The 26,576-nt window shown below is 41.6% G+C and overlaps 1 protein-coding gene across 2 annotated transcripts in view; it reads left to right on the top strand.

Annotated features, from left to right (window-relative positions):
• The window catches only part of UPP2 (uridine phosphorylase 2), a 31,910-nt gene extending 9,969 nt beyond the window's left edge, over positions 1-21,941 (top strand). For both annotated transcript variants that reach the window (XM_036421883.2, XM_045575457.1), the window contains 5 exons: positions 677-835; positions 3,475-3,589; positions 6,499-6,708; positions 8,865-9,011; positions 20,715-21,941. In XM_036421883.2, the coding sequence (XP_036277776.1) occupies positions 677-835; positions 3,475-3,589; positions 6,499-6,708; positions 8,865-9,011; positions 20,715-20,866 (783 nt within the window). In that variant the 3' untranslated portion in view covers positions 20,867-21,941. The remainder of the gene's footprint in view (positions 1-676; positions 836-3,474; positions 3,590-6,498; positions 6,709-8,864; positions 9,012-20,714) is intronic.
• Positions 21,942-26,576: the final 4,635 nt, after the last annotated feature.

Raw genomic sequence — 26,576 nt, 5'->3', positions numbered from 1 at the left:
CTTCTGGCGGGAGATGTGGGACGAAGAAACATATCCAAACCTCATAGTTCCCCTTTTGCTATGTGACCTGCATTCCCGGTACTCAGTACTTACTTACCAAGCATTTAGCCTGCTAATGCCCAACAGGAGGCTGTCAATGCCACCTGAGGATCTCACTCATGTTTGTTCCCTGTGAACTAAAACATCAGGAGACTTGAACAAAAGCAACACTTGCTTTGATTTCGTGATGATCTTTTTCTTTACTAATTAAGCACAGCAAACTGTTAACTAATTTGAATTATTTACAGGTCAATAATACAAATTAGTTAACTCATGAACATAGCCATAACATCTACACATACTCTTTTTAAAAAATATATTTTATTGATTTTACACAGAGAGGAATTGAGAGGGACAGAGAGTTAGAAACGTCTATGAGAGAGAAACGCCGACCAGCTGCCTCTTGCAACCCCCCACTGGGGATGTGCCCGCAACCAAGGTACTTGCCCTTGATCGGAATCGAACCCGGGACCTTTCAGTCCACAGGCTGATGCTCTATCCACTGAGCCAAACTGGTCCTGGCTCTACACGTACTCTTAAGTTACTAAAAAATAAGGTAAAGTGATTAACATTGAAAGCTGCCCCTCGGTTCTGATCCCCGTCATTAAGGCAGGCGATTGCTACTTTTTATTAACAGTTTGTCTGCGTTGGTGGGAGCCCCAACAGAATGAAAGCATTTGCACTGTTTATGCATCAGGAGCTCAGGCTGCCGGGCAGCGGCGAGGACATAGAGGACATCTGTGCCGGGACGGACAGATACTGTATGTACAAAGTCGGTCCCGTGCTCTCCATCAGCGTAAGTACTCTGTGAGCCATCAGGGCTCGCAGAAAAAAAGGGAGCTTCTGTTACTGGGGTTCTTTTCCTTTCCTGCTTTGCCTTCTCACACAATTAAATTAAGTTTCCAGGTGTGATTTTCTCTGCTGGAAAAAGGCCCAGGGGCAGAACATAGCATTTGGTGTCCCTTCAGTTTATTAGTTACCACTTAGCGACTGACTTTAGGGGGGAAAAAAACCTCAAAGCACACTTCATTTCTTTAGTTTGTGACCGATTAGGCCACCAGTAATTTCCTCTCCTCTGTCCCTTCTCCAGCTTTGGGAATGTTGAGCTTTAAGTATACAGGGGCCAATTTTCAGGATTGCCAAAGGCTGCCTTCTAACAGTGCAAGGAGCCGGCTGAAAAGCTGGTAATGCATTTCCACAGAGCTCAGGTGAATTGCTCTCCTGTATTTAGACAATGCTGACAGCTATGGACATACAGTGTCCTAAGACAACATGGAAGTGGACTGATTTGCAATTTTAAGGAACACAAGGACCACTTCCCTCCGGGACCCAGGGTAGCACACCCAGAGGGCAGAGGATATGTGTGTGGAGCTTGTCTTTCTAAGTGTGTCTCTGCCACGGGGCTGTATTCTGGAACAATAGCTCGAGTGTGTCACATGGCTGGATACTGCAGTCCTCATAAAGGGCAGAGCCAGGCTAGGGAACGAGGAAGAGTCCTCTGCAGAGTGTGACATTCCAAGGAGCTGAATCATGTGACTCCTGTGCCAGGGAAGAGCCAGCAACCCTTCATTACTCTAAGTACCTGGTGAGGGAGAGATGGATGACCATGGCTGGACGCCTGGAGTAAAGAAGGGAAAATTACCCGAAGTCCAAAGGGTCTAAATTGATCTCCAATCTGGTAAAAAATGCCTCAACTTGCTTTGGGCTCAAATGAGAGAGTCAATTCATTTGTTCATTCAACAACTATAGAATATCGACATTGGAAGGAAACTCAATATTGTTTGATCTAGGCAAATTTTGTCTTACTAACTTTTGTTTGACATTTAGACTACAACTGTCTTTTTTCTTTCTTCTTTCTTGCACAATGAATGGGTGAAAACAAAAAATAAGGTTTCTAAAACTGTGAAATTATTGTAAACAAGCAGTAAAACTTAAGAATAAGATACAAAAACAGCAGCAAATGGATCTGCGGTGTGGTCAGGAAAAACGAGCTGAAATACAGATCATGCCCAGAGGGCAGCCTCTCTAGGCATACAGAGGATTTCCAACTTGGGCCCCTTCTTTGAAAAGTTTTTCCAGCAGCTGAGTGTGTGTGTGTGTGTGTGTGTGTGTGTGTGTGTGTGTGTGAGAGAGAGAGAGAGAGAGAGAGAGAGAGAGAGACTTTAGCAGAAACACATAAGCCCCATTTGTCATTTTGCTACTATGTCACATAATAAGTGATCATTATAAACCTATCATGTATCTGATTTAGAAGGAACCTAATAGATCAACTAATGGTTCATTGCTTAATGTACAGCTGAACAAATGAGATTTAGAGATTTTGCTCTTTAGTGGCAAAGTCAGTGCCAAAGCCCAAATATGTTCGTCTTGGACATACAAATTAATTCAGGTTTGACTCATGTCTCCAGAAGACTTACAATGCTTTTGGAAATCAGGACATGGAAACCGAATAAGGGAACCTCAGAGGCTCAAATTTGTCAGAGTTTCATATTCTTGATGGCAAGAGGGGGGAACTCAGGTGAGGACACCAAGGTCCTGGCTGCAGGAGTTTTCCTGATTTGCTAGGAAGACAATTAGTGGCAGACCTCTTGGTGTGCTTCCAACACACCAAGTCTCTGTGCCCAAGGGTAGAACTAGGACACACGTGACCCTCTGATGCTAGGCTGGGCATAAAATGGCCTCAGCTCCAGTCACTACAAATTCCACATGAAGGATCGTTCTGGAGAGTTATTAGAACATATTGATCACCAGGAGTTGCCAAATCCTCTTGTTGACCCCTCTTCTGGTGACATTGACTGTCCCATTCCAAAAGCTGAGGCACACTGGGATTACCAGTATGGTTGTGACCTGTCGAAATTTACCCACCTGCACATTCTCTATCCACTACATCGTTGGATCTGGATGGCACCCATGTATCTACTCCATGTGTTCCAGAGGTTATACAGCGTTAGCAGCAAATGAGCAAGACTACCTGAGAGCAATGCCAAGGATTTATAATTTCGCTTAGTGTGGTGGAAAGGGACTGATCACCGGACAGCCAAGTTTGTATTTTCTTGATATCAAGTCAATCTTGGGGAAAAAACTCTACTTCGCAAGCTGAGTGAAAAGAGCCCAGTGGGGACACAAGCAGTGGCACTGCCCTGACACCAGGGTACCGTGCCATCGTGGGCCACCCTCCTTCTGCTCCCAATGACCAGGCTGCTCCCAGCTTAACTGGCAGGGAGCTGCCTCTTGCTGGTCCCCGCAGATGGGCACATCTATCAGCGTGTCATGTAGGCGTCAGTTAGAGCTGACTTACGGTTTCCCCAGCTTTGGCAAAGTCATGATGATTATGTAAATTTCTCTGAGGGCTGTTAACTTGTAATGAAGAAAGAAAATATGTCCTGGGCACATATCAGTGTGAGATGTAGAGTGACGTTCTCTTTCTCTCAACAGCATGGCATGGGGATCCCCTCCATGTCCATCATGCTGCATGAACTCATCAAATTACTGCACCACGCCCAGTGCTGTGATGTCACCATCATCAGAATGGGCACATCAGGGGGAATCGGTGAGATGTTTGTTTTCTACTGTTAAACCCCAGGGATTGTTCTGTGCAAAGCAGCCGCCAAAATATACCAACATTCCCGAACCCAGAAATCCAGATGGGCTAAGGAGTGTTGGGAAGCTCAGCTTGAGGACATTTAACGAAATTAAAGAAATTTCTTTTTAGCTTCCTTTTTTCTCTCTCCATGGAAAACTAGAGTGGACATAGGTGTTGTTATGGGGAAGAGTGGAAGGATTGCTAAGGATTATGTTTCCAGGATAAGAGAAAGTTTTGAGGGCTATAGTAAATTTTGAGGTGTAGAAATTTCCTAAGTGACAGAAACAAGTGCTTTCAGGTAAAAAGAAACAATCACTACTAATTGCCTTATTTGTCAGCGAAGTTAGCACACTTCATAGGAAAACATTGTTTTTAGCTCATGTCAGTGACTGCATCCTTTTTCTTGGCTATTTCTTTTCCTCGTCAACACACCAGAACAAGCCACGCTGGACCTTTAGGGAAGGGCCAGCTAGAGCTTCCTCATGTTTTCCAGACTTCCCTTCTTCCTGCCTCCTGGCTGGTAAGGCCTCTGGGCAGGGTCGTCTTTATGCTTGACCTTGAGCTGAGGTCAAGTTATTTTTTCAACCTGTTCTTTAGGAGCAGATCATATGAGGGGTCATTTTACTATGTCACAATGTGCAAATATAGACAGAGCATTGTAACTGGAACATTTGGCTGACAGAGTGGCAGGACTGAATGAAAATTCTAAATAGGGCTGAGATTTTTGTCTGAGAACTACACACTTTTGGAGCAAGAGGGACCTTTAGAAATCCTCAAACAAAAAAACTAGAGAATGACTTGTCCAGGATCATAGAGCTTTAGGTAGCTGGGCCATGCTTCCCCAGGAACAGACATATTTAGAAAGACTGGGCTCTTCCTACAACTGTGGTCCAGGAATAAGGTCCACCCCAGGAGCTCAGAGATGGGACTAAAGTAAAAGGGCTTCTGTAGATGTCCATCCTGACAGAGGAGAATGTTAGCATCAGGGCTAGATGAGATATCCTTCCGGAAGCCTTTCTTTTGGCTCTGAAAGATCTTAACTAGGATACACACATCCTAACACATTTAAATATTAGCAAGACATTATTTTGATGCCCACATTTTCAATTTCCTTCTCAGTCATTTTCCTACTAGAGGCCTGGTGCATAAAATTTATGCAGTGGAGGGAGGGGGTTCCTCAGCTAACCTGCCCCCTCTCACAGTCTGGGAGCCCTCAGAGGCAGGAGGCAACCCAGCAATCAGGGGAAGGCAACACCCCATCACACCTCTACTGCTGCCACTGCTGGGAGTGCAAGCCTCAGCCAGGGCAGCCCTGGAAGCAGGAGCACCAGAACAGCCAGGCCCATCTGGGGCAGGCCCAGGCTTGTCGCACACCTGCCACCCCAGTGGGGCTAAGAGATTTGTGTACCACCATTTGGTGGCTGTGTGCATGGAAGCCAATTAGCATACTCCCTTCTTATTGGCTGTGGGCACCACAATCTTTTAGGGTGGAGCAGTCAATTAGCATATTCCCTCTTTATTAGACAGGATTCCTATTCCTACTCAAATAATTCAAGGAGCCACTTGTTTGACTTATTTAAAAAGTGTCTGACCCACCAAGGTTCACTAATCAGAGCCCACCTTGGGTTCCTAGGTGGATCTCCTAAATTAACCCTATGTTGATCAATACTGAAATTTATAAAACCCAGAAGGATATGCTGTGCTCTATAAAAGCCAGATAGTAAGTATTTAAAGCTTTGTAGTATGGAAGCAATGATAGACAACATGCAATGAACGAATGTGGCTATGGTCTAAGAAAACTTTACTTACAAAGACAGTCTGAATTTGCCCATGTATTATAGTTTGCAGATGTCTGCCCTATGGCATTTCTATGGAAGCATTCACTCATTTGATACATTTTTTATTGAGTATCTATAATGCAATAGGCATAACACTAGAACTGGGGAGACAACAGTGAACAATGCCCTTGACTTTACAGAGCTTATGTGTAATCAGGGTCATAGGCAAACAAATGAGTTACAAAGCATTAGATGAATGTTAGAATAGGAGTCTAGGGCACTGCCAATGTATAGTCCCTTATTTTGGCTCTAAATAGAAATAGAATGGGTCAAAAACTAGGTCAAAAGCTGGCCCTGGGGAAATTTACTATTACCTACCTATGCTGCCTTTTTATCCCCACCCGTATCCACCCTCCTGAATTCAGACCTTTTGAAGGAAGTGACTTGAGCCTACACCTGAAGAATGAGTTGGTGTTAGTCTGATGAAAAGGTGTGGGGAGGACAAAAGAGCATTCCAACAGGGAGAAGAACAGTCCAGAAAATGGTTTTTCAACTCCCTGTGATTTAGTTACTAAGGCCCATGAGCAAGCCAGACTTTGTAGCCCTGGAAAGTCAGCCAGGAGGCCTAATTTACATGGGGTCAGAGAGGGGAGGAGGGGTGATGTGAAGAGAATCAGAAGGAAGGGGGGATATATTGTAGATGCAAAGAAATTACAGTAATCAAGGAGATGCAGAGAAGATTAAATATCAAGTAGTCACATCATTTTAGGAAAGCTACTTGCTGGCAGGCTCATTTATTTTATTCCTGACCTAATTTATTCAAATTTGAGCCTGAAGGCCAATGCTAATTTGCATGTCCAAGAGTCATGTTTGTCTTGAAATCTAAACCCCATCACATTGTAAATGTGAATCCAGGAAGACAGGACATGCAAATGCCTGTTCTGAATGTTATTATTTAATTGCATTTGGAAAAAACACACACCATAATTTAAAGAATGGAAAGAGGGAGAATCATTAGCAGCTAGCATTAATTAATGTTGGCAGAACTGATTACATACTCTGTGTCAAAGTAACCACTCATTTATCCTCGCATCCCAGGGGTTGCACCGGGGTCTGTTGTAATAACAGACACAGCTGTGGACTCCTTCTTCAAGCCCAGATTTGAACAGGTTATCTTGGACAACATTGTCACCCGAAGTACTGAACTTGACAAGGAACTGGCGGAGGAACTGTTCAACTGCAGCAGAGAAATTCCCAACTTTCCAACCCTCATTGGACATACAATGTGTACCTATGATTTTTATGAAGGTGAGAAGAATTTATAAATTCTGAAAGCCACTCTTTGTTATTCAAACCCATAACTTATATTAAAACCTTCATTTAGAAATGTAAAAGTTGGGGATTTAAAAAGGGACTGAAACAGCCTTTTTAACTTCCTATAGCAGAGGAGTGTAAGAATATAATGAGCAGCAGAGAAACACCCATAGTGACCATGAATTGATAGTGGGTTTAATCCTCCAAGAACAAACTGAATACCAAAATGCAATTAATGATGTTAGTAAAATCTACTCTCTGTTAATGCCTTTGATTTCAATTGATGACTCTGGGAGAAGTGGAATATGCTGATTCTGTGTTTCTGCCATTTTGGGGTACAATCACCTACAGCGCAAAGTGACCTGGTACTCGGGAAAGGGATCCAGAAAATATTCAGGGAATTCCCAAGGGATGGGTGGTACCAAAGTTATCTTTTTCTCTCAGCGACAATTAAAGTGGTCCCCAAATCAAGTTGAGGAACAAATCGAAGGTGACTGCTAAGTCGCCTTTTTAACAAGGGATGAGAAGCCAGGAGAATAAAGTGTCAAGGGCAGACCCTGCTCATTCCAGAAGAAAGAATCTAACCAGGGGGGATCCCATTCCTTGGAGGGCATTCTAGAAAAATTGTCGTGTGGTTGTGTTTTAGTGTGTTGACCAATGTATACATTATTTTGTTTTAAATTATTTTTCTTTGGATCAAACTTAGGCTACTATATTACAATTTTAAAATTATATATGGATATAGGCTATAGTATCTGTAAATGTTACTTCAGGTTAGTAACATTTTATTTTATAACTTATTATTATAAAACAGGAGGCATGTTGGCTGGGATAGGGTTGAAACTCTCTATCATCGACTGCTAGCTGCTTTGTTGGGAGGGTCCAGGGTGGGTATGAGGCAGATCTTACAAATGACAGCCTGTTGGAGCCCCTATTTTCTTTGGTCTGCACAGAATTTTTAAAATGTGAATTATTTTGCTAACATTTATAATTTCTTGAAATTTCACATGAAAACCCGTAACTTGGGCTCCTTGAAATAACATAGCATTAAAAAATTTTAAATAATGCAGGGCAGCCTGGCAAGCCCAGCCCACACCCAGGGCTACATTCAATGAAGGGAGGGAGGCTGCTCCCTTGAGGCCTTGCAGACTTCGCTGACACCACCTGCTTGGCTTCAGGACATCTGGGTTGGAATTGGCTTAAATAACACTAGAGGGGTTGGCAGGCAGCCTTAAGGAGGAGGGAACAAGGGGAAGCGGACAGCCAGGGTGGAAGTAGCCTGAAAGATTAAAAGGGAGGAAAGGAAGCCAAAAAGAGGACTGTGCAAATAATGATGGCGACGGGGTGCTGCTGGCCTCCCTGCTCCCAGGCTATCCTTGGGCTTGTGGTGGGGAGAAGTCTGTTCCCAGGGCCTGCAGGGTGGAGGAGGAGTTAGAGTATCAGATTTTTTTCCACCTCTTTCCAGCCCCACTAATTGATACAAGTGAGAGTAAGTGGTAAATGAACACTGAGAGCATCATAGAAGGGAAAAGGTGATCACCAGGGTGGCAGGCAGCTGAGAGCTGTGTGGCAGAGAAGAAGGTAGACACATTGGTACCATTGTCACGATGGATAGACAGAGAGTCACAGTGTCCAAACCATGGTCCTGCTCCTCAAGGAGCTCAGAGCATCACTAAGGTTTGACATCTCTTCTCCCCCAGCACATGGCCCCGGAGCCAACCCGAGATTTTCCTCAAAGGGCAGATCTCTCAGTGACCCTCAGGTTCAATGTTTCCTCTTTGAAAGTAGCCAGTAATCTCTGGGATGACAATTTGGCACTACGTGGATATCCTGTAACCCAACTTTTCCACAATGATTTTAGCCTGTGTTACAAAATGATGATTTTTCTAATCCCATTATCCCTGGGCCCAGTGCTGGCTGCCGGGGCACTCAGCACTGTGGAGACTACTCTCCACATAAGAGACTCTGGAGTCGGGCACAGCCTTGCTCCCGGTCCAGTGACAGGAAGATTCGGACAGCAGGTTAATCCTCCCTGGGCGCAGGCCCAAGAGTCAGATTTGGCTGCGGAGCACTCGGCTGACAGCAAACCTCTTGGTGGTGCCTCTGCCACTGTCCTTATCAGGTTGCTCACTGCTCTCCATCTCTTTCAGGCCAGGGTCGACTAGATGGAGCCCTGTGCAGCTTTTCCAGAGAGAAGAAGGTAGATTACTTGAAGAGAGCATATATAGCTGGTGTCAGGAATATCGAGATGGAATCTACAGTGTTTGCGGCCATGTGTAGACTCTGCGGTCTGAAAGGTAAGTCCTTCATGAATGCCTAGGGTGTAAGTCTCTTCTTTTATAAAGTTACTTACTTGCATTTTGAAGGAGAAGAAAAGGCTATAGATGCCTTTACGTTGAATGCATGCCTTACAATTGTTTATAATATGGATTATCTCACAATGTCTTGTGAATGGGCAGGATATTATTCCCATCATGCAAATGAGAAAGCCAAGCCTTAAGGATCAAAAACAAGTTGCCCAAGGTTACTAGCTAGTGGGTTATGTAGCTAGGGTGTGACAGAAAGTTCCACTTTCTTCATCAGGGTAGTGGCTGCTATTTTCTATTACAATTTAATTTATCAAGACATGACACAAGTAACATATTTCAAAGATAGTCCACCAAAAGACAAAATGTGAGTGGAGTAGTGGTGTGTTTTTATAGTTAATTTACATGCATTTTTTGCTTTTTCCAACTTTCTATTTTGAAAAATTTCAATAATACAGAAAAATTCAAAGAATAGCTTAATAGATACTTATATGCTCTTTACCAAGATTCAATAATTTTTAATATTTTGCCACATTTGTGTATGCTCTTTAAGTGTATATATATATATATATATATATACATATATATAGTATTCATATATATGTATGCATATGTATCAATATATAAAGCACCCCTATTTGCCTTTGCTCCTAATCATTTATAAATGAATTGCAAACTTCATGCCACTTAATTTTTATACCTCAGCATCACTTCCTAAAAATAAAAATATTCTGCTAATGACCACGATACCACATCAAAACCAAAAAGGCTAATAAACGTAAAATAAGTTTTATAACATCATTTAACATCCACCCCACATTTAAATTTTTCTAAAAGTATCTTTTATAGAATTTTTCCTTAATCAATATCAAATTAACTTTATACATTATATTACTTGATTGTTATATCTCTGTAATTATTACATCTAAGAATATTCACCTTACTTTTCTTTTTTTCTCAAGACAGTAGTTGTTTGTTTGTTTGTTTGTTTTGAGTCCAAGCTGTTATCTTGTAGAATATCCCATGTTCTAAATCTGCCTGTGTGGTTCATCATAGTGTTTCCCTTGCTCTACTAGGCTGCATTTTTCTTGTAAAATGGAAGTGAGGTCAAGTGACTTGATTAGATACAATTGTATAGCAAAAACACTTCAGAGTAATGGAAACTCTCCATTGCACTACATCAAGGAGCTGTAATGTGAGGATGTTCCACTATTAGTAATTTTGAGTTGCATCACTTGGTTCAAGTGGTAACTGCCATCCCACTCCATTGAAAAGCTAAAGTTTTCCCTTTGTAAATAGCAAGTAAACTCTGGGATGCTAGGCAATCTGGCACTGTGTGAATACCCTATAACCCGGCCATATTTTACCCAATGATCTTAGCATGGGCTGCAAAATGGTGGTTTTCTCATTCCGTTGTTCCTCCTATGTTTATTAGCTAGCATTCTTCTTTTAAGACAAGCTTTACATTCTCTCACACATTTCTGCCTTTATCTCTTTTTTTCTTTTTGGTTGGGATGTGTTAGTGTTGTATTGTGGATTTTGTTCAATTCAATGTGTTACAAACGGATCTGTCATTATTTTTTTGATACTCAAATTATCCCAAATTTGGCCAGGAAGAGGCCGTCTATTGCACCCCCCGCCCTGCCCCCCCTTTTTTTTTGTCTCTTTGAAATAAATCTGTTAGCTCTTGAGAATTTTCTCACTTTCAGGCACAACAGGATGCCAGGCACAGGTTGCATTTTCCTTGCCTCAAGTCTGGAATCAGCCATTTCTCCAGCAAGTTCTTGTCCCTTTTAATGGAGAATGATATTAAGAAACCAAATGGATGCAGCACATACTTTTATTTTTGGTGAAATTATTCCAATAGAAACACTAACCTTGGACCAGCACCGAGAAAACTTATTAAAGTAAAATGTAATTTTCATGAGCACCAGTCAGTATAACTATTCTTTCTGATTTTTTAATTATTTTCATATTCATCTTTTAGATTTAATTTTTTTAAAAAACTTTTTTGATGGAAGAAAGTAAAGCTGCAGAGTGAGTAAAATATTCTTTATTAAGTTGACTATGAAAGCCTCAGATCTATAGCATAATAGCACCAACTAAAATAATGGTTTTGATGTCCAAGAAAATGTTCAAACAACTTTTTTTTTAGAATTTACAGTTTTGCATTTCACACAGGGACTATCTTTTTTTCCAGGAAAAATAAATCCATAAAATAGGTAATTGATTCAAATGTGTTTTACAGTGTGTCTAGAGTGCATGGCACAATTACAAGGCTGGTTTTTAATCAAATTTTGACTGATAAGATTTATCTTGATCATTTTCTTCCTAAACAAAGGAGTTTCTTCTGTACATCATCTGTGCATCAGCAAGTGGTTTGAGTGCCCAAGCCCTACGTATGTAGCAGTGGACACCATACATAAGATCTCCACCTATGGAACCTAGTGAGAGAGACGAACAACAAAGATTAATGTCTAATAACTTGGTGATACATCAGATGCTGAAGAGTGCTATGGCTAAAATAAGGCAGGGAAAGGAACAAGGATGACCAAAATAGCGAGGAAACCATAATTTTAAGTCGCATGGCCAGGGAAGGATACATGGAGAAGGTGCCATTTTAGAAAATACCACGTGGGCAGTCTGGGAAATGCAAATCTACAGCCACGTGACAGGAACATGCAGGTGTGTTAGAGGAACTAGGCAGCCGGTGAGGCTGGAGGGGAGGGACAGCAGAGGAGAGTGTCAGGAGATGGCAGGTGCAGGTGGTGTGGCCGCTGTGAGGAGCGTGACTTTCACTCTGAGCAACACGGAAAGTCATTGCAGGGCTTTGAAGAGAGAAGTGGCCAGGTAGGACTTAAGTTTTAACAGGACCACACAGCCTGCTAGGTTAGCCTACTGGGGTGAAGGGCAGAAGCAGGGAGAATAAGAGGACAAATGCAGCAGACTGGGAGAGATGGTGGGCCAGGGTGAGGGCAGTGGAGGTGGTGAGCAGTCTGAGTCTAGGTACATCTAATGGCAAATCTAATGAAATTTGTGAATGTTGAGAAAAAAGACAGGACTTAAGAATAATATCCAGGCCGAAACCGGTTTGGCTCAGTGGTAGAGCGTCAGTCTGTGGACTGAAAGGTCCCGGGTTGGATTCCAGTCAGGGGCATGTACATGGGTTGCGGGACATCCCCAGTGGAGGGTGTGCAAGAGGCAGCCGGTCAATGTTTCTCTCTCATCGACGTTTCTAGCTCTCTGTCTTTCTCCCTTCTTCTCTGTAAAAAATCAATAAAATATATTTTTTTAAAAATGATATCCAGGTTTTTGGCCCAAACATCTGGAAGGATGGAGTTGGGAGATAGAAAATTAAATGAAGACTTGGGACTGTAGACATCAAATGGTGGCTAAGCAAGCAGATGGATCTATGAATCTAGAGTTTAGGCAAGAAGTTTGGGCTGGAGAAGTAAAATTGTGAGTTGACAGCATATAGCTGGCAATTAAAGCCATGCAACTGATGAGATGATAAAGAGAACGAGTATAGAAACAGATGAGAAAAGGTCCTTGGTTAGAAGTTTAGGGAGGTGAGGGAGATCCAGGAAAGGCGGCTAAGGAGGAGTGGCTGATGAAAATGGCAGAAACACATGGAGAGTCTCATGTCCTGGCACCCAGAAAAGAAACCCAGTAGAGTTATAGCTCAATAATGCTTTATTCGATCACACTGAAATTTTTTTAAAGTATATTTTATTGATTTTTTACAGAGAGGAAGAGGGAGGGTCAGATGAGAGAGAAACATTGATCAACTGCCTCCTGCACACCTCCTACTGGGGATGTACCCACAACCAAGGTACATGTCCTTGACCAGTCTGCAAGCGGAAGCTCTATCCACTGAGCCAAATCAGTTAGGGACAAGCTGAAATTTTAATTTCAATATTCATCCTTTACAGTCAATCAATATGAATAAACAAGCAAAATGTATGTGGTACTTTTTCTAAAATTACATTTAGAAAGACTTTACAGTTCAGAAGAAGAGATTAATTGTAGAACCACTATCCTTAATTACTTCCATCTCCCAGAGTATGTGTACAAGCCAATCTTTGTGCTTTTTAGGTGGAGGATGCAAATGAATTCTTGTCCTCTTTAGGTCATCATTAAAGCCCCCTTCAGAGAAACAATAGCATCTGATTTTCTCTGCACCAGTTAGTGAGAGTGGGAACCCCAGCTGGGGCAGCTTGCCCTTGTGTATATAAGAGCAGCCCGAATACACACAACCTACAGGAACACCTGGATTCATGTACTTCTGTTCCAAGAAATGCTCTTCACATTTCTTTATTATAGAAACAGCAAATGGACACTTGAGTCACAGCTTCACCAATATGCAAATGAGCAGAATTTAGGAACTAGTTTAGTTAAACATAAAATACCTACGTACAAACATGCTATCCTGATATAAGTTTGGTAATGGCTTTAGTTCTTTCTGAAGAGGCACAAATTGACAGCCAAGGAGAGCTCAGGCTTGTGAAGTCTGGGGTCAAGTCTGTCTCTCTTAGAAAATGTTGCCAAAATCTCAGAGGAATTATTCTGTTATGAGGATGTTTCTGACCTTGCTGCAAGTTCTTGACCTTGCTCTCAGCCACCTGCAGGCCCCTCCTGGATTCTTCCCAGTCTGCTTGATGTAGTTCCTGCCGCTTGCTGCAGTTTTCTTTCTCTGCTGCTGTTGGTAGCTGACTTCCGCCTGCCCACTGCTCTTGGCAGGCCACTGCTGCAGCCTTGTCATTGAGCAGAGCCCTCTGGGCTGGCAACATTCGCACTAAAGGTTGTATATAATTCTGAAGTTATTTGGAGTATTTCTATCTGAATTTCTTTGTGGTGAAAACTCCACTGATTTGAAAGCTGAATTGTTGGTATACTGCCCCAAGAACATAGACAAAAGCCACATGCATATGATGCTACCATGACCTTGTCTTTCATCACTTAGTAAGATCCTTCCCCAGCAACGTGAATCCTGGAAAAGCTCTGGGTAAGCTAGAAAAGTTTGCTCAGGGCAAGGGCTGAGGAAGCCTTCACGAGCAACTATTTTAACATAGAGGAAGTTGGAGTGGAGATCCCAATAGTAAGCAACATGGGGAAATATTTCTCACCTGGCACCAGGCTCAGGGCCCAGCTGAGCTGGCCTCCCAGGCCTGTTCCTCATCCCCATCTCACTCTCGCAGTAGTCATGGCTCAACAGACGCTGTCTCTCCAGACAGATTTTTCGAATGGCCTTTCTGTCCCTTTACCACTACCAGCTGACTGAATCCAGTCTGACTTCATACTAACGTGATGATGGCTAATGGCTTTACTTTATAAATAACAACTTTTTATTTAAAAGGCCTTCTAGAGACCCCATTGTCCTAACTCAGAGGAGTCACTCACTGAGTTTGGATCTTTTTGCATCCACCTGGACAAAGTGGTCTTGGATCCAAGTGGATTACCGTTTCTTATCTTTATGATTAATAAGGGATCTCACCAAACATCTCACTTCATCAGAGAAGCCAAGAATGACTGTCTAAACTAAATCCACTCACATTCATTCTACTCACGTGTTCTACTTCACTTCTCTGCATTGCAATGGCCACTATAGACTGTATTTTGAGTTTCTTTATATATTAACTTTCATATTACTTTACATATATTAGTGCATGAAGGTATGCATTTAGCATCTCCACCCAATGTAAGCACCGCAAGAACAGGGATGCTGTTTGTCATTTTCTTGCTTTATCCCCAGCACTTAGAATGATATCCGCCATGTGGACATTCAGATATTTGCTAAATGATCAAACAAACAAATGCAAAGAGTGGCTACTCAACTGTTATTTGCCATGGAAAATGGCTATACCAAATTCAACTGGTTCTTTCAGTCCCCAGCCTCACCAGTGGCTTGGAAGGATTACAGAGTGCCTCTCATTTGTCCAAACAGGAACAGACACAGCCTTAAATTTAAGCCACCCTTTTCCTAGAAAGTTCAAATGATATTTCTGCTTTCTCTGTACCCCTGAATCTCTTGCTATTCAATAGGTGGACAAACTGCTTGAAACGTGTTATCCTGACCTCATTATCATGAAAAGAATAGTGGGGTCCAATGCTGCATTTTCAAAAATTCAGGAAGGGGAACAGTGGTTCATGAAATTATTCTACCCTGAAAGGCTGGGTCTCCAGAATACGGGAAACGCCCTATCCAACGCTGCATACATGCATTCACCTGTGGTTTCATACGATGCACACATCCGTCCCTCTCTTAGAGCAAAATCTATTTTAATTACACCCCTGACATTCTGATTAAAGATGATAATCCTTCTGCACTGCGAATGTGTGATATGTTCAATTTGTATCCATCTTTAAAAGACAATGCTGCCTTCTGACATACCCTTGCTTGGATGGCACTCTCTGAAACCCAATATTTATCTGAGATTAGGTTCTGCTTAAATCCTCTTTGTCTTCGGAGTTTGCAGCACTCGCCGTGGTTTCTCTTTAGGGTAAAGGAAGAATTCAGTGTTATTTCTTTTGGCAGGCGCCGGTGACTCAGGGGATACATTCAGACTTCCTAATATTACTTTATTACATTTCAATGAAAGGGAACAAAATCGTGCTTTAATTCCATTTTTATGTTCTTGTGCTGGTCCCTGCAATGAAGGCTATTGGGCTTTTAGGAAGTGCACGGTGATCACTGATAAAGTAAAAAGGATTCTATTCAGTCTGGAGCGTTTCTTACCTCTAAAGTGGAGGAAAATCGGGATTTTGAAATGTTGTTTTACAAGAGTGTGGGGCAACCAATTGCAGCTCTCTTCACCATCATCAGAGAACAAGAAACTGTGGCGCAGAGAGGGCCTCACAGTTACAAAGTCGCTGAGCTGGCGTTTGAACACAGCTCTGTCCCCCTACCCAGCAGCCTCCCAGGGAGACACAGGTTCATAGCCTCTGTTCAGAATAACAACAACAAAGCAGATGTTTCTATTTTAAAAGTTGTGGACAGAGGGTTGTGCTACTTTGGCAAACAAACCCTAAGGGCTAAGCATTTACCCAGAGGGTTAGTGTCGGAATCAAAGTGTTAAGTTGATATGTATTCCTTAGTATGCATAGCGGTTATTTTGCCAAGAAAATCAGTCATTGTATCTGGGAAACCAGGTATAAATGGCTAGTAATTCATTTATTGCTTTTACAAAGACAGCATTTAACAAAATGGTTTCTTCTTACTTTCTTGGGGGTTTTACATATTTTCAATCAAGATCAGCATCTATAGTTTTATTTGATTCATTTTCATTCTACTCTTCTTCCCACTATTCCAGTCCTCCCTGCCCATTACCAACTCATCACCCACTAGAGAAACATGTAGGGCCACAGCACAGCCCTTTGACCCACCCCTCCCCTGCTCTGCCTCAGGAAAGCATCCAGGGCTCCCCGACTGGAACCCCCACCCCCAGCACACCAGGCTCCCTCCTCTGGCCATGCTGACACATTGCTGGGTGGGAGCCCAGCTGAACCTCATAGTCCTCACACCAACTAGATAATGTGAGACACTTAAGCTGAGAGTGTGGGCTTGGGAGAGAGATACCTCAAAGATCACCCACTCCTTTCTTGGAGAATGAGGCCTAAAGAGTGTAGGAGACCTGCCTGAGGAAACACAGTTGGGTAGAAACAGATGGACTAGAATAAGATCTCCTGTCTCCTCACCCCCACTCCCTCCACTATCCCATCAGGAGTGAAAGAGCAGCATATTTTATCGATTGACATATTGCTCATCCTCTTCTTTTTTTTTTAAAGGCATTAGCAGAAGCTTTCAATAAAAGATGAATGTATACCATAACTTAAGTGAGGTAAAGAGAATAAAAAGCACATATTTAAGGGAGTAGCTGGGTATTTCTCAATACCAAAGAGGCTACCTGGGAGTGCATTACTAACTCTAAAGACTTCTATTTAGTTCTGAGTTTTCTGGAGCCCAAATTGAAAATGGAAACACATTGAGTTACACAACACTCATTATCTAATAAATAAAAATAAAAAAACATTTGAGGTTTACCATAAAAACTTTATCCAAGGGTTAAACTTAAGTGAAATTATCAGCCATATGATAGTGGACAGTGTACTGAATAACACTTCTATAAAAGGTATGGGATGATTCTTGATAAAGTTAACACTAACTCTTGGTTCTGTCTAATTCTGCATTTCTTTGGAAACCTAAAGTGCTAGGGTCCAGGTTTGCACTTTTGTTGTAACTTGATTTGATTCAGGATAGAGTTGAATGTCTTTAAAGCAATAGTTCTCTAATATTAATGTGCAAATAAATTAACTGAGAAGATTTTTTATTTTTTATTATATATATATATATATATATATATATATATATATATATATATATAATTTTTTACAGAGAGGAAGATTAGAAACGCGGATGAGAGAGAAACATCAATCAGCTGCCTCCTATACACCCCCCACTGGGGATGTGTCCACAACCAAGGTACATGCCCTTGCCCGGAATCGAACCTGGGACCCTTCAGTTTGCAGGCTGACGCTCTATCCACTGAGCCAAACCGGTTTCGGGGAGGGAGGTTTTTTTTAAATGCAGATTCACACCCTGGCTCGATTGGTTGGAGCATTGTCCCATACCTACCAGGCTGAGGATTCGAGCCCCAGTTGGGTATACATGGAAGGCAAATGACTGATATCTCTCTCTCTCATCAATAAACATATCCGTAGGTGGGGATAAAAAATTAAAAAATAAAATGCAGACTCACTGCCCTCTCCACCTCTCCCCCTAACTCTGCATATCAGGGACAGAGGCGGGGGTCTGCATTACTAACGAGCTCTGATTTGGATGGAGACAACCAATGGAGCACATTCTGAGAGACACCAATCGAGAAGGACAAATTGCTTCTAGCCTGCTTAGCTTGGGTCAGCCCCTTGAATATGAATTTTCTCCCCTTAGTTGTTAATTCACAGACAACAGACTGATGTCTCAGGGGGAGACAGAGGCAGTGCGAAGGCTCTGGGTTGTCGAGACGCCTATGCTTTGTACACCAGGCATACAGGGAGCAAACATGGGTCTGCCTGGTGAACTCAAAGCTTGAGGAGTGAAGGGGACCGTGGAAAGGGCCAGAAATGGAAGAGGAGCTGGCACAGAGCAGGCTGGGAGCGCCCGAGCGAGCCTGGGCTGCTTTGCCGCTTTCTGAGGCTCAGCCTGTCTGGTCTCTGTTGTCCATGGGGGAATCTGTGGCTGGCCTTGCTGTCTTTGCCTGCAGCTCATGGGAAACTTTCCTGGAAATCCATTCAGAAAGTTGGGGTGAAAGCAGGGGCCATGGACTCCTAAGGATTCATGGGAGGCTTCAGGGGCCCTGGCCCCCCTGAAATTATACACAAATATTGTGTGTGTGTGTGTGTGTATGCATATGTATAGTTTTGTGAAAAGAGATTCACAAAAATACACAACTTTCATCAGATCCTCACAGAGACCACAAATGATCCCAAAGAGCTGACAATTGTTGAGAATTTCCAGTGCCGTGGAGGCCTTGAGCTCCATGTTTGTGTCAGCACATTGCAGACCTGCGGTCAGTTAGCTGACCACCTCATTGGTGACAGCCACGTCACTAAGTGTCCCTCTGCAGGAGCCACCCTCCCTGCCCAACCTGAGGATTCTGGTAGTAAAGTTGCCAGACTTGATTTTGACAACTGGTGTTGGGCAATTAATTCGCTTTCATTGCTCACGGAAACAGTAATTTCAGGTGACAGGATTGTTATGTGCTGCTCGTTAACGGGGCCTCTGGGGTCGAGAAAACACTGAGATTGCTCTGCCCTGTTCTTTCCCATCTCTGGCATCACCGTGGAAATCTACAGATAAAATGTTTAGTCAGCTCCCACTCTGAAAGCTACAGAGCGGTTTCCTTTCATCCCTCTTCCAAGGGCAGGATTAGAGAAAAGCTTGCAGCCTTTGCTTGTGGCCGCCAGCCCAGGCCGCCTCCACAAGCTTGCTGATCATTAACTTGAAAAGCTGGGGAGTTTTCTGTTCCTTCCATTTGCTTGTTTACCCGTCCAGCCAAGTTGCTTTACAACGAAGTGAGTTTTGAATAAAGAGGGTCCCATGTGATGAAATATTTGGCTCAGCACAAGTCGTGTATTTCTATTCCTTTTCACGTCGCTGAACAAGAGGGTTCCTTTGACCGCTGGGTCAGGGCAGGTCTGCCTAATGGTTCACCACATGCGAGCTCAGGTGACAGGTGGATGGAAGGGAGGTAACGCTTCTTAGCAGTTTAGGAAGCTGGGAATCGGGTGGCTATTTACTAGCTGTGCATAGTGGGCCATGTGTTTGACCTCCCTAAACCCTCATTTCATCATCTGTCAAAAGGGGATAAAAATAATAGCTGGCGCATGGAACAGCTGTAAGGACTAAGTGGTATCGTAAATGCCTGGCAGATAGCAAGAGCTCAGCGAAACAGAAAAGATAGCATCTGTTATAAATACAATTCATTTCTCCTTTCCAAATCCAGATCTTTATAAAGAAGTCTGAAATAGTGGAGAGGTTAAAGAAATAAATATAACACTCCAGGCCAATTTATCTCCATGCCCTCGAAGCTTGTTAACATAGACACATCTCATCCCATCAACCCTGAAATCCTTTTCTAAAATGCTGCGGACGAAGATAGAGATGATTACACTATCAGTTCAAATGGCTGACACCAATTTCACTGTGTACGACCACATTGCTTGAAATCGAAGATTTCATGCGAAACTGACAATCAAGAATTTGTAGGAGACCTGCTTTCTCTCTCTGATTCTCCTTGATGAAACCAGCCAGACACTGCCATCGGTGCACTTTTCACTAGAGTTTCAGCGGTGTGTTTCTGTTTTGTTTTTGCTGCTGTTGTTAGCAAAAGGTGTCTATTCTTTTTCCCTATTTCCACATCTATCATAGGATTTTATTCCCACTCTTTAGACACTAAATGCTAATAAATTTGCTCCTTCGTGGAGTTGATTCCTACTTAACTTCGTTAAGTTCAGATTTTATTTTAGAAGTCAGTCTAATGATTAAACATTTAAAACTCCTGCTCTGTGACATTTGGAGTTTTAAGTATTCCCTTTAATATTTTTCTTCTCAATTTTCATGAGGGTTCCTACTCACGTTTATTGTTATTTCCTTAGGTCTGCATTCATACCGTTTGTTTGTTTGTTTGTTTGTTTGTTTACATTCATAGCTTTTATATTTACTTTAATCTTCAGCAAGACTGCAGCAGGCAAACTAAACATTGCACCAAGATGTTCAATGTCATCTAGGAACAATGGCCAGCCCTCCAGTTATATCCTCCAGTAAGAAGAGCCTCGTCTAACTGGAAATAGGAGAGAAAATGGAGCTCTGTGTGTCTTGAATGGCAAGGATCTCTCCTTGTTCTTGACAGGCTTTCCCTTAATCTACCAGTTGTAGATTAAGGAGAACAAAGAGTGCTTGAAATTATTTCCATTAACTTATTTAGATGAGGTGTTTGATGAGAGTCCATAGAAATATGGATTGTAGAGAAAGCTAAAGAGGTCCCTGGGTTGCATCTACATGACAGAGAAAATAACCCAAAGTACATGTTTTAGGGACACTGGGATGTTTGGCTAATGTTTCTATAAAAAAGAAAAAAAAGAAAAAAAAAAAGAACCCATTTGTTCAGAAATGGTGTTTGTTGTTTGCCCTCCTAGCTGCTGTAGTCTGTGTGACACTCCTGGACAGACTTGAATGTGACCAGATCAACTTGCCCCATGACATCCTGGTGGAGTACCAGCAACGGCCCCAGCTCCTCATTTCCAACTTCATCAAACAGCGGCTTGGACTGTGTGACCAGACGTCATAACTGGGCAGCCCAACTCTTCCCTGCAAGTTTGTAGTTCAAGCTGTCATATTGGCATTACATATCATTTGTGGCGTTTTCATAGAGTTCTCATCCACATGCTAAAATCACAGTAGGGTGATTTTATAAAAATCCCTTTCTCCTAAAAAATGAATTTATCTTAAAAGGATTTAATACATTCGTTAAGTTCAGATTTTATTTTAGAAGTCAGTCTAATAATTAAACATTTAAAACTCCTGGACTGTGACATTTGGAGTTTCATATGCAGCATTAATTAAATTCACATCAAAATAGATCGGCCATTTGTAGACACGGTTCCCAATCACTGTTTCAGAAACCCATCCAGAAATTCATGATGGAATGTTGTCAGGCACTCTAGGTGTTGGTCAAGTGACAAGAATAGATCATGCACACTCAAAATATTTACAGAAAAAACTGTGAGTGTAAGATAGGTCTATATTAAAAGGTAATCCTTCGGGAAATATGGCATACTTCTTCCCCCTGCATGATCTCAGCACACCACGAAGTAAGGTTAGAGGATTACGTTTGCTTATGTTTGTGGTTTTATCATGAAATGTAATCATGTTTATTTTCAAATGAAAACCCTCGGTTATGCAAAGGAAGATTCTTGTTTTTCTTCAGAAATCACAAATGATTCGATCACCTTCTAGCAATTTTTTTTTCCTTTGAAGGAGATATATTTTGAGGAGGCTGTATTTTTTATGTTATTTCCATGTTTACCTAGTAAATGGAGGAATTTGTCACAACTGACTTTAGACTTATGTTCAAAATGTTAAAGCCTTCCTTTTGTGTGACTTTGAAGCAGATCCTGCCCACACCCTGCCTGACCTCCTATTCAGTGAGACCCTCTGGGAGGAAGTGTCCCTTAAAGGGTGCCCATGTGCTCTGAGTTGATGCTCCTGGGAGGTGAGGGGAGGGGTTCATCTAAAGCTGAAACATTTAAGAGTTGGGGAGCATGAATGGGGGATGGGTGCAAGAGAGCCAACAATTTTGTATAGTACGTCACGTTGTGTATATATATTTATATGGCTGTGACTCAAATAAAGTTTAATTTCAATCAGATAAAGATTATTTGCATCCTTTTACTCAATGACAATGAACAATTCCCCAAGAGGTACATCAGTTTGGGAATTTCTTTTGGCAATAGATTTGTTTGGAGCACGATTTTAAGGTACCCCATGATTGACCAAAGATCAGAGCTAAAAGTTAAGTAGAGCAATAGTGTCATTATTAGTGGAGTATGCTCCTTGTCCCATCTTTTGTAGTCGAAGTGGGAATAACCAAAATGCTCTTCATAACCTTTCAGACCCCAGAAGTTTGAACTTTGTTCTTGTCCACTCCTAGGAAATATTTGTTTCTGTTTTATTGAGAGAAGAGGAGGCTATGGGAAAGACAGAAAAATGAAAAATTATGGTTAATCGTCTTGTCAACTCCTGACTGCACGCATGTGAGCCTGTGCAGTGCAACTGCATAGGTTCATGTCTGTATTTTCATGGTATCAGCTGCATAAGCCAGAAACTTGGAAACTTCTCTGGCGATTTAGTCTCCTTCTTTCCTACTACAATCAATTGCCAAGACGTGTTAGTTGATTCTCGTAAATACTTCTCCATTTGTTCACCAATGGAAAGCCTTCCTGGTCCTCAAGTTTCCATTTACAGTCATGACCAGCACTCCCAAATACCAACACAGTTGAAGTTTAATGATTACTTTTTGGTCCAAAATAAACTAAACTTTCCCTGGCTTATTTTTACCTAGGTGTAGAATATTATTTAGTACTTTGTACCCTGTTAGGTGCTTAGTAAGGATTATTAAATATCAGTCTCAACAACATCTCAGTCAGTTGGAATTTTATTTCTTTCTTTTAAAAATATAGGTCTTGACATTTGGGACTCGTTTTCCAGAAGGTTGATAACAATCTATGGACCCACTCTGCAGGAAAAGGCACGTTCATGTGTCTACCCCTGAATTTGCATATAGTTTCATGAATTCAGATACCTTCCTCGGGCTGGATCATGACAGGATACTTGTGTCCCCTATCAAAGACCACAGTGCCTGTGGATGGCCCCTGCCACACCCCTGCCTTCTGTAGCCCTCCAGCCCCCTTAGATCAGGGCTGAGAGCAGCTGTTCCCATCCTTTGTTGTTCCCTAAATCCTGCTCACCCTTTGTAAACAGTCCCATCAGTAAGTCCTGTCAGTTCCCCAGTTTAATTGTGCCACTTGCTTCCTGCTGGGAACCAGAACACATTGAAGAACTCAAATTTTTTTGGAAAATCACTGACTTGAGAAACTGAAGTCATTCTATATGAAGATCTCTCCATGACAATATTTTTTTCTACTGCAAAACAGAAGTTAAGATTTTTGTTTTTAAACAGGCAGAGAACTGTTAAAAAGGTCATCCTCTATAAAAATATGTATTCTTGCATTTAAAAGTCCTCATGGAACTCACCAGGGCTTGCAGCTTGAGAAACACGGGTTTGATGTATTTTCCTAGCCAGGTGCTGAGCATCACATGTATGATAGAATTGAAAGCCTGAGTCAAAGATAGATAAATGGCCTCTATTGCTTGCTTCCGAGCTACGTGTCCCATCATTCTGTCACGGAAGGAAATTAAAGTTGTCTGGCACATACTGCACTGCAGACAGCCACACCATTCCTTGTCAGGACCTTGTGTGCCTCTAGATGTCTATGCACAAATTTATTTTTTTGAAGATTTGATCTGCAATCTTCATTTCAGGATTAGAGATAAGTACACTAATCTTTGGTTATTAGGCTCTCACTGTGTCCCTTTAAAAAAAATAATAAAGGAAGCAGGACTTTTCCTACATCTTCCAGGACATTGTCTTCTAAGAATCCTGAAATGATATCCAGAGGCTCCACAACCCAATGTCTCCTAAGATGAAAACTGAAAGTACGTATAATGTTCAACCTGCTTGATTATTTGTTTACTTAACAGTTTTCCATTTCTCAGCTTCTTTTTTTACTCCTTTCAAATAGGTGGTACTCGATATAGAATCAATTTAACATTTATTTCTCCAAAATTGAGCATATCAATTTTCCCTGAGAACAAAACCCCATCATTAAACCACTTCTTCCCTCTGAAATGTTAAACATGATTTAAATGTTATTTTTTCATAATGTAGCATATATTTAAAAATAATCAGGCAAGATACCTAGAAATTAATATCAGATATTTTATAGAGAATTAGTCAAAATTATCCCACCAAAAGGTAGTTTCTTAGGGTTATGTCCATTTTTTATGAATGTCTAAAATGTCTTGGAAAATATCTTATTCTCTATAGTACCTTAATCAATCACAATGTGAAGCACTGGGCATACCAGTGTTAGAGAAACTATCTGAATAATCTGATTTTTTCCATCCCTTGTTAGAAAAGGAAAAATAGGTCTTTAAAAATATGGATTTTTCTTTTCATTTTCATATTAATTTATTTTATTTGGGTAAGCTGATTTTCATTTATATTTCCTTTTCATTTATATTTCTCCAGACACCACAACCGAAAACAAACAAAAAGCAAACACTAAAACAAAAACCAAACAAAACAAAATGCTGTAGCAAACAAAATGTCACCAAATTTCCACTTGCTCTGGGTAAATAATCAGCAGTGACCACCAGTCCACCACTCAGATCTGTTTCCTATACTTCAGAGTCCTCCTCTCCCTCCTTCCATCAGGACTGGGGGGGTTCCACCTGTTACAGAGCGGGTTCTGTGATTAATTTAAGGTTACAATCCGTGGACCCACTCTAAGTAAACAGCAAAGGCTGAAACAGACATACTTGTAAAAGACTTTATGCAAGTTACAAGGCTAGGTGTTCTGAGAGAGCAAGACAGTCAGTTCCTTTAAATAACTCACAGCATATTAAATTTGAGGCACTATGACAAATATGTGGCTAACAATAATTTAAAAATATAATCTGATAAGACTCCAAAAGAGAGATAGAAATAAAAGTGCTTTGGGGATTCATTAGAGGGAATAAGCATATGAAGGGGGAAGGATTTGAAAGGTTTCTTGAACTAGGTAGATATTTGAGATGATCTTTATTTAAGGATCATAATTTTGACTCTGGGGAGTATTTTTCTATCAAACAAAAAAAGCATGAAATAAGACAACAAAGAAAAATTTAGGGCATATGATTAGAATAGTAAAGAATCTTGTTTGGCTGGGTCTGGAACAGTCATTTGGGGTTCTATTATTTGGAACCTCAAAAGTCAGGTTAAGGAGATTGGACCTTATTCCTCCACAAAGGGAAGTGGCTGAAAGGCATAGAGCAGGACTGATCGGAAATTTATTGGAACTAAATGGGAGGAGGAGGAGCAAGGTTGAGATAAGTACCAATAACAAGAAACTGTGCCTGGGTGTGGATGACCAAGACCTGAACTTTCACAGTGTTCCAGGTTAGGGGGAGGGCAGAGATGGGTTAAAGGTAAGCTGAGGCCACCAAAGACATCCTTTTCTTGTTAGACCCGTCAGCTCCCCTGCTTGTGAAGGTCAGTGCCTTCAAATTTTCACCTAAGAAATCAAGCAGCTAACACATTTCAGAATAAAAATTCCCTCTTCAGGTAAAGCTGGTGTGTTTCCAAAGTCTTTCCTTTTGTTAAAAGGCTCAGGAAAGTTCAGACACGACAGAGCTGGAGCTGCAGCTGTGGGAGAGATGGCATTGAAAGGGCTGATGAGTGAGAGATGTCAGCGATGATCTCAGCAACTATGCAGATAAAACGCTTTATGGCTTTGTGACTAATTGAAAATCAGCTTACCCAAAAGGATACAAAGTTCAATACACTATAAAGTAAAGGCTTAATAAAATTCTGACACATGCTAAACCATGGATGAACCCTGAGGACAGATATTATGCTAAAAGAAATAAGCCAGTCACAAAGGAACAAATGCTATAGGATTCCACTTATGTGAGATACTTTAAAGAGTCAAATTTATCGAGAAAGAAAGTAGAACAGAAGTTACCAGGGGCTGAGGGAAGGAAGAAAGGAGTTTAGTATTTAATGGGTGCAGAGTTTCAGCTGGGTTGATAAAATGTTCTGGAGATGGGTGGTGGTGATGGTTGCACAATAACGTGACTGTACCTAACGCCACTAAACTATACTCTCAAAAAATGTTAAAATGGTAAAAACTCCTGTATGCATATTTTACTACAATAAGAAATAGTAAACCCTCAATTTAATTTACTAACTTGCAAGGAGAAAGTTCACACAATGTGGCCCAATGGCTCATGCCTGCTGGTTGGCATATCTCCGGGGGCTTCTTTGTTCTACGGGAGTGAAATGATCTAAGAAAGCTGCTTAGTACGCGAGGAATAAGAGCAAAGGAATCGGGTATGGCAACAGCTACCAGGAGAGAGGCAGTTTTGCCTAATGCTCTCATCTCCATTACAGAAATATGTCTGCCAAGGAGACCTGAGTCTTTGCAGCAGCCAGTCTGGGCATCCTTCCTCAAGACAGTACAGCCAACCACAGTTATTTTGCAAAACACAGTTCATCAGAGTCAGGAATGCAGTGAGGAAATATGACTAACACATCAGAGCTATAAAAAAGAATGATTAAATCTAAAATATTCACTAGAGAACAGAGAAGCGTGACACCAGGGAGTATTTCTACAGGATTAAAGTCTGCGACTTTAAAATGAAATTTTCTTGCACCAGCCCAATATGCATTGCCCTTG

This window comes from Pipistrellus kuhlii, unplaced genomic scaffold, assembly GCF_014108245.1.
Source record: "Pipistrellus kuhlii isolate mPipKuh1 unplaced genomic scaffold, mPipKuh1.p scaffold_m20_p_7, whole genome shotgun sequence".
Lineage (NCBI taxonomy): Eukaryota > Metazoa > Chordata > Mammalia > Chiroptera > Vespertilionidae > Pipistrellus > Pipistrellus kuhlii.
The sequence above is the reverse complement of the archived record's forward strand: the minus strand, read 5'-3'. Positions and strand labels throughout refer to the sequence as shown.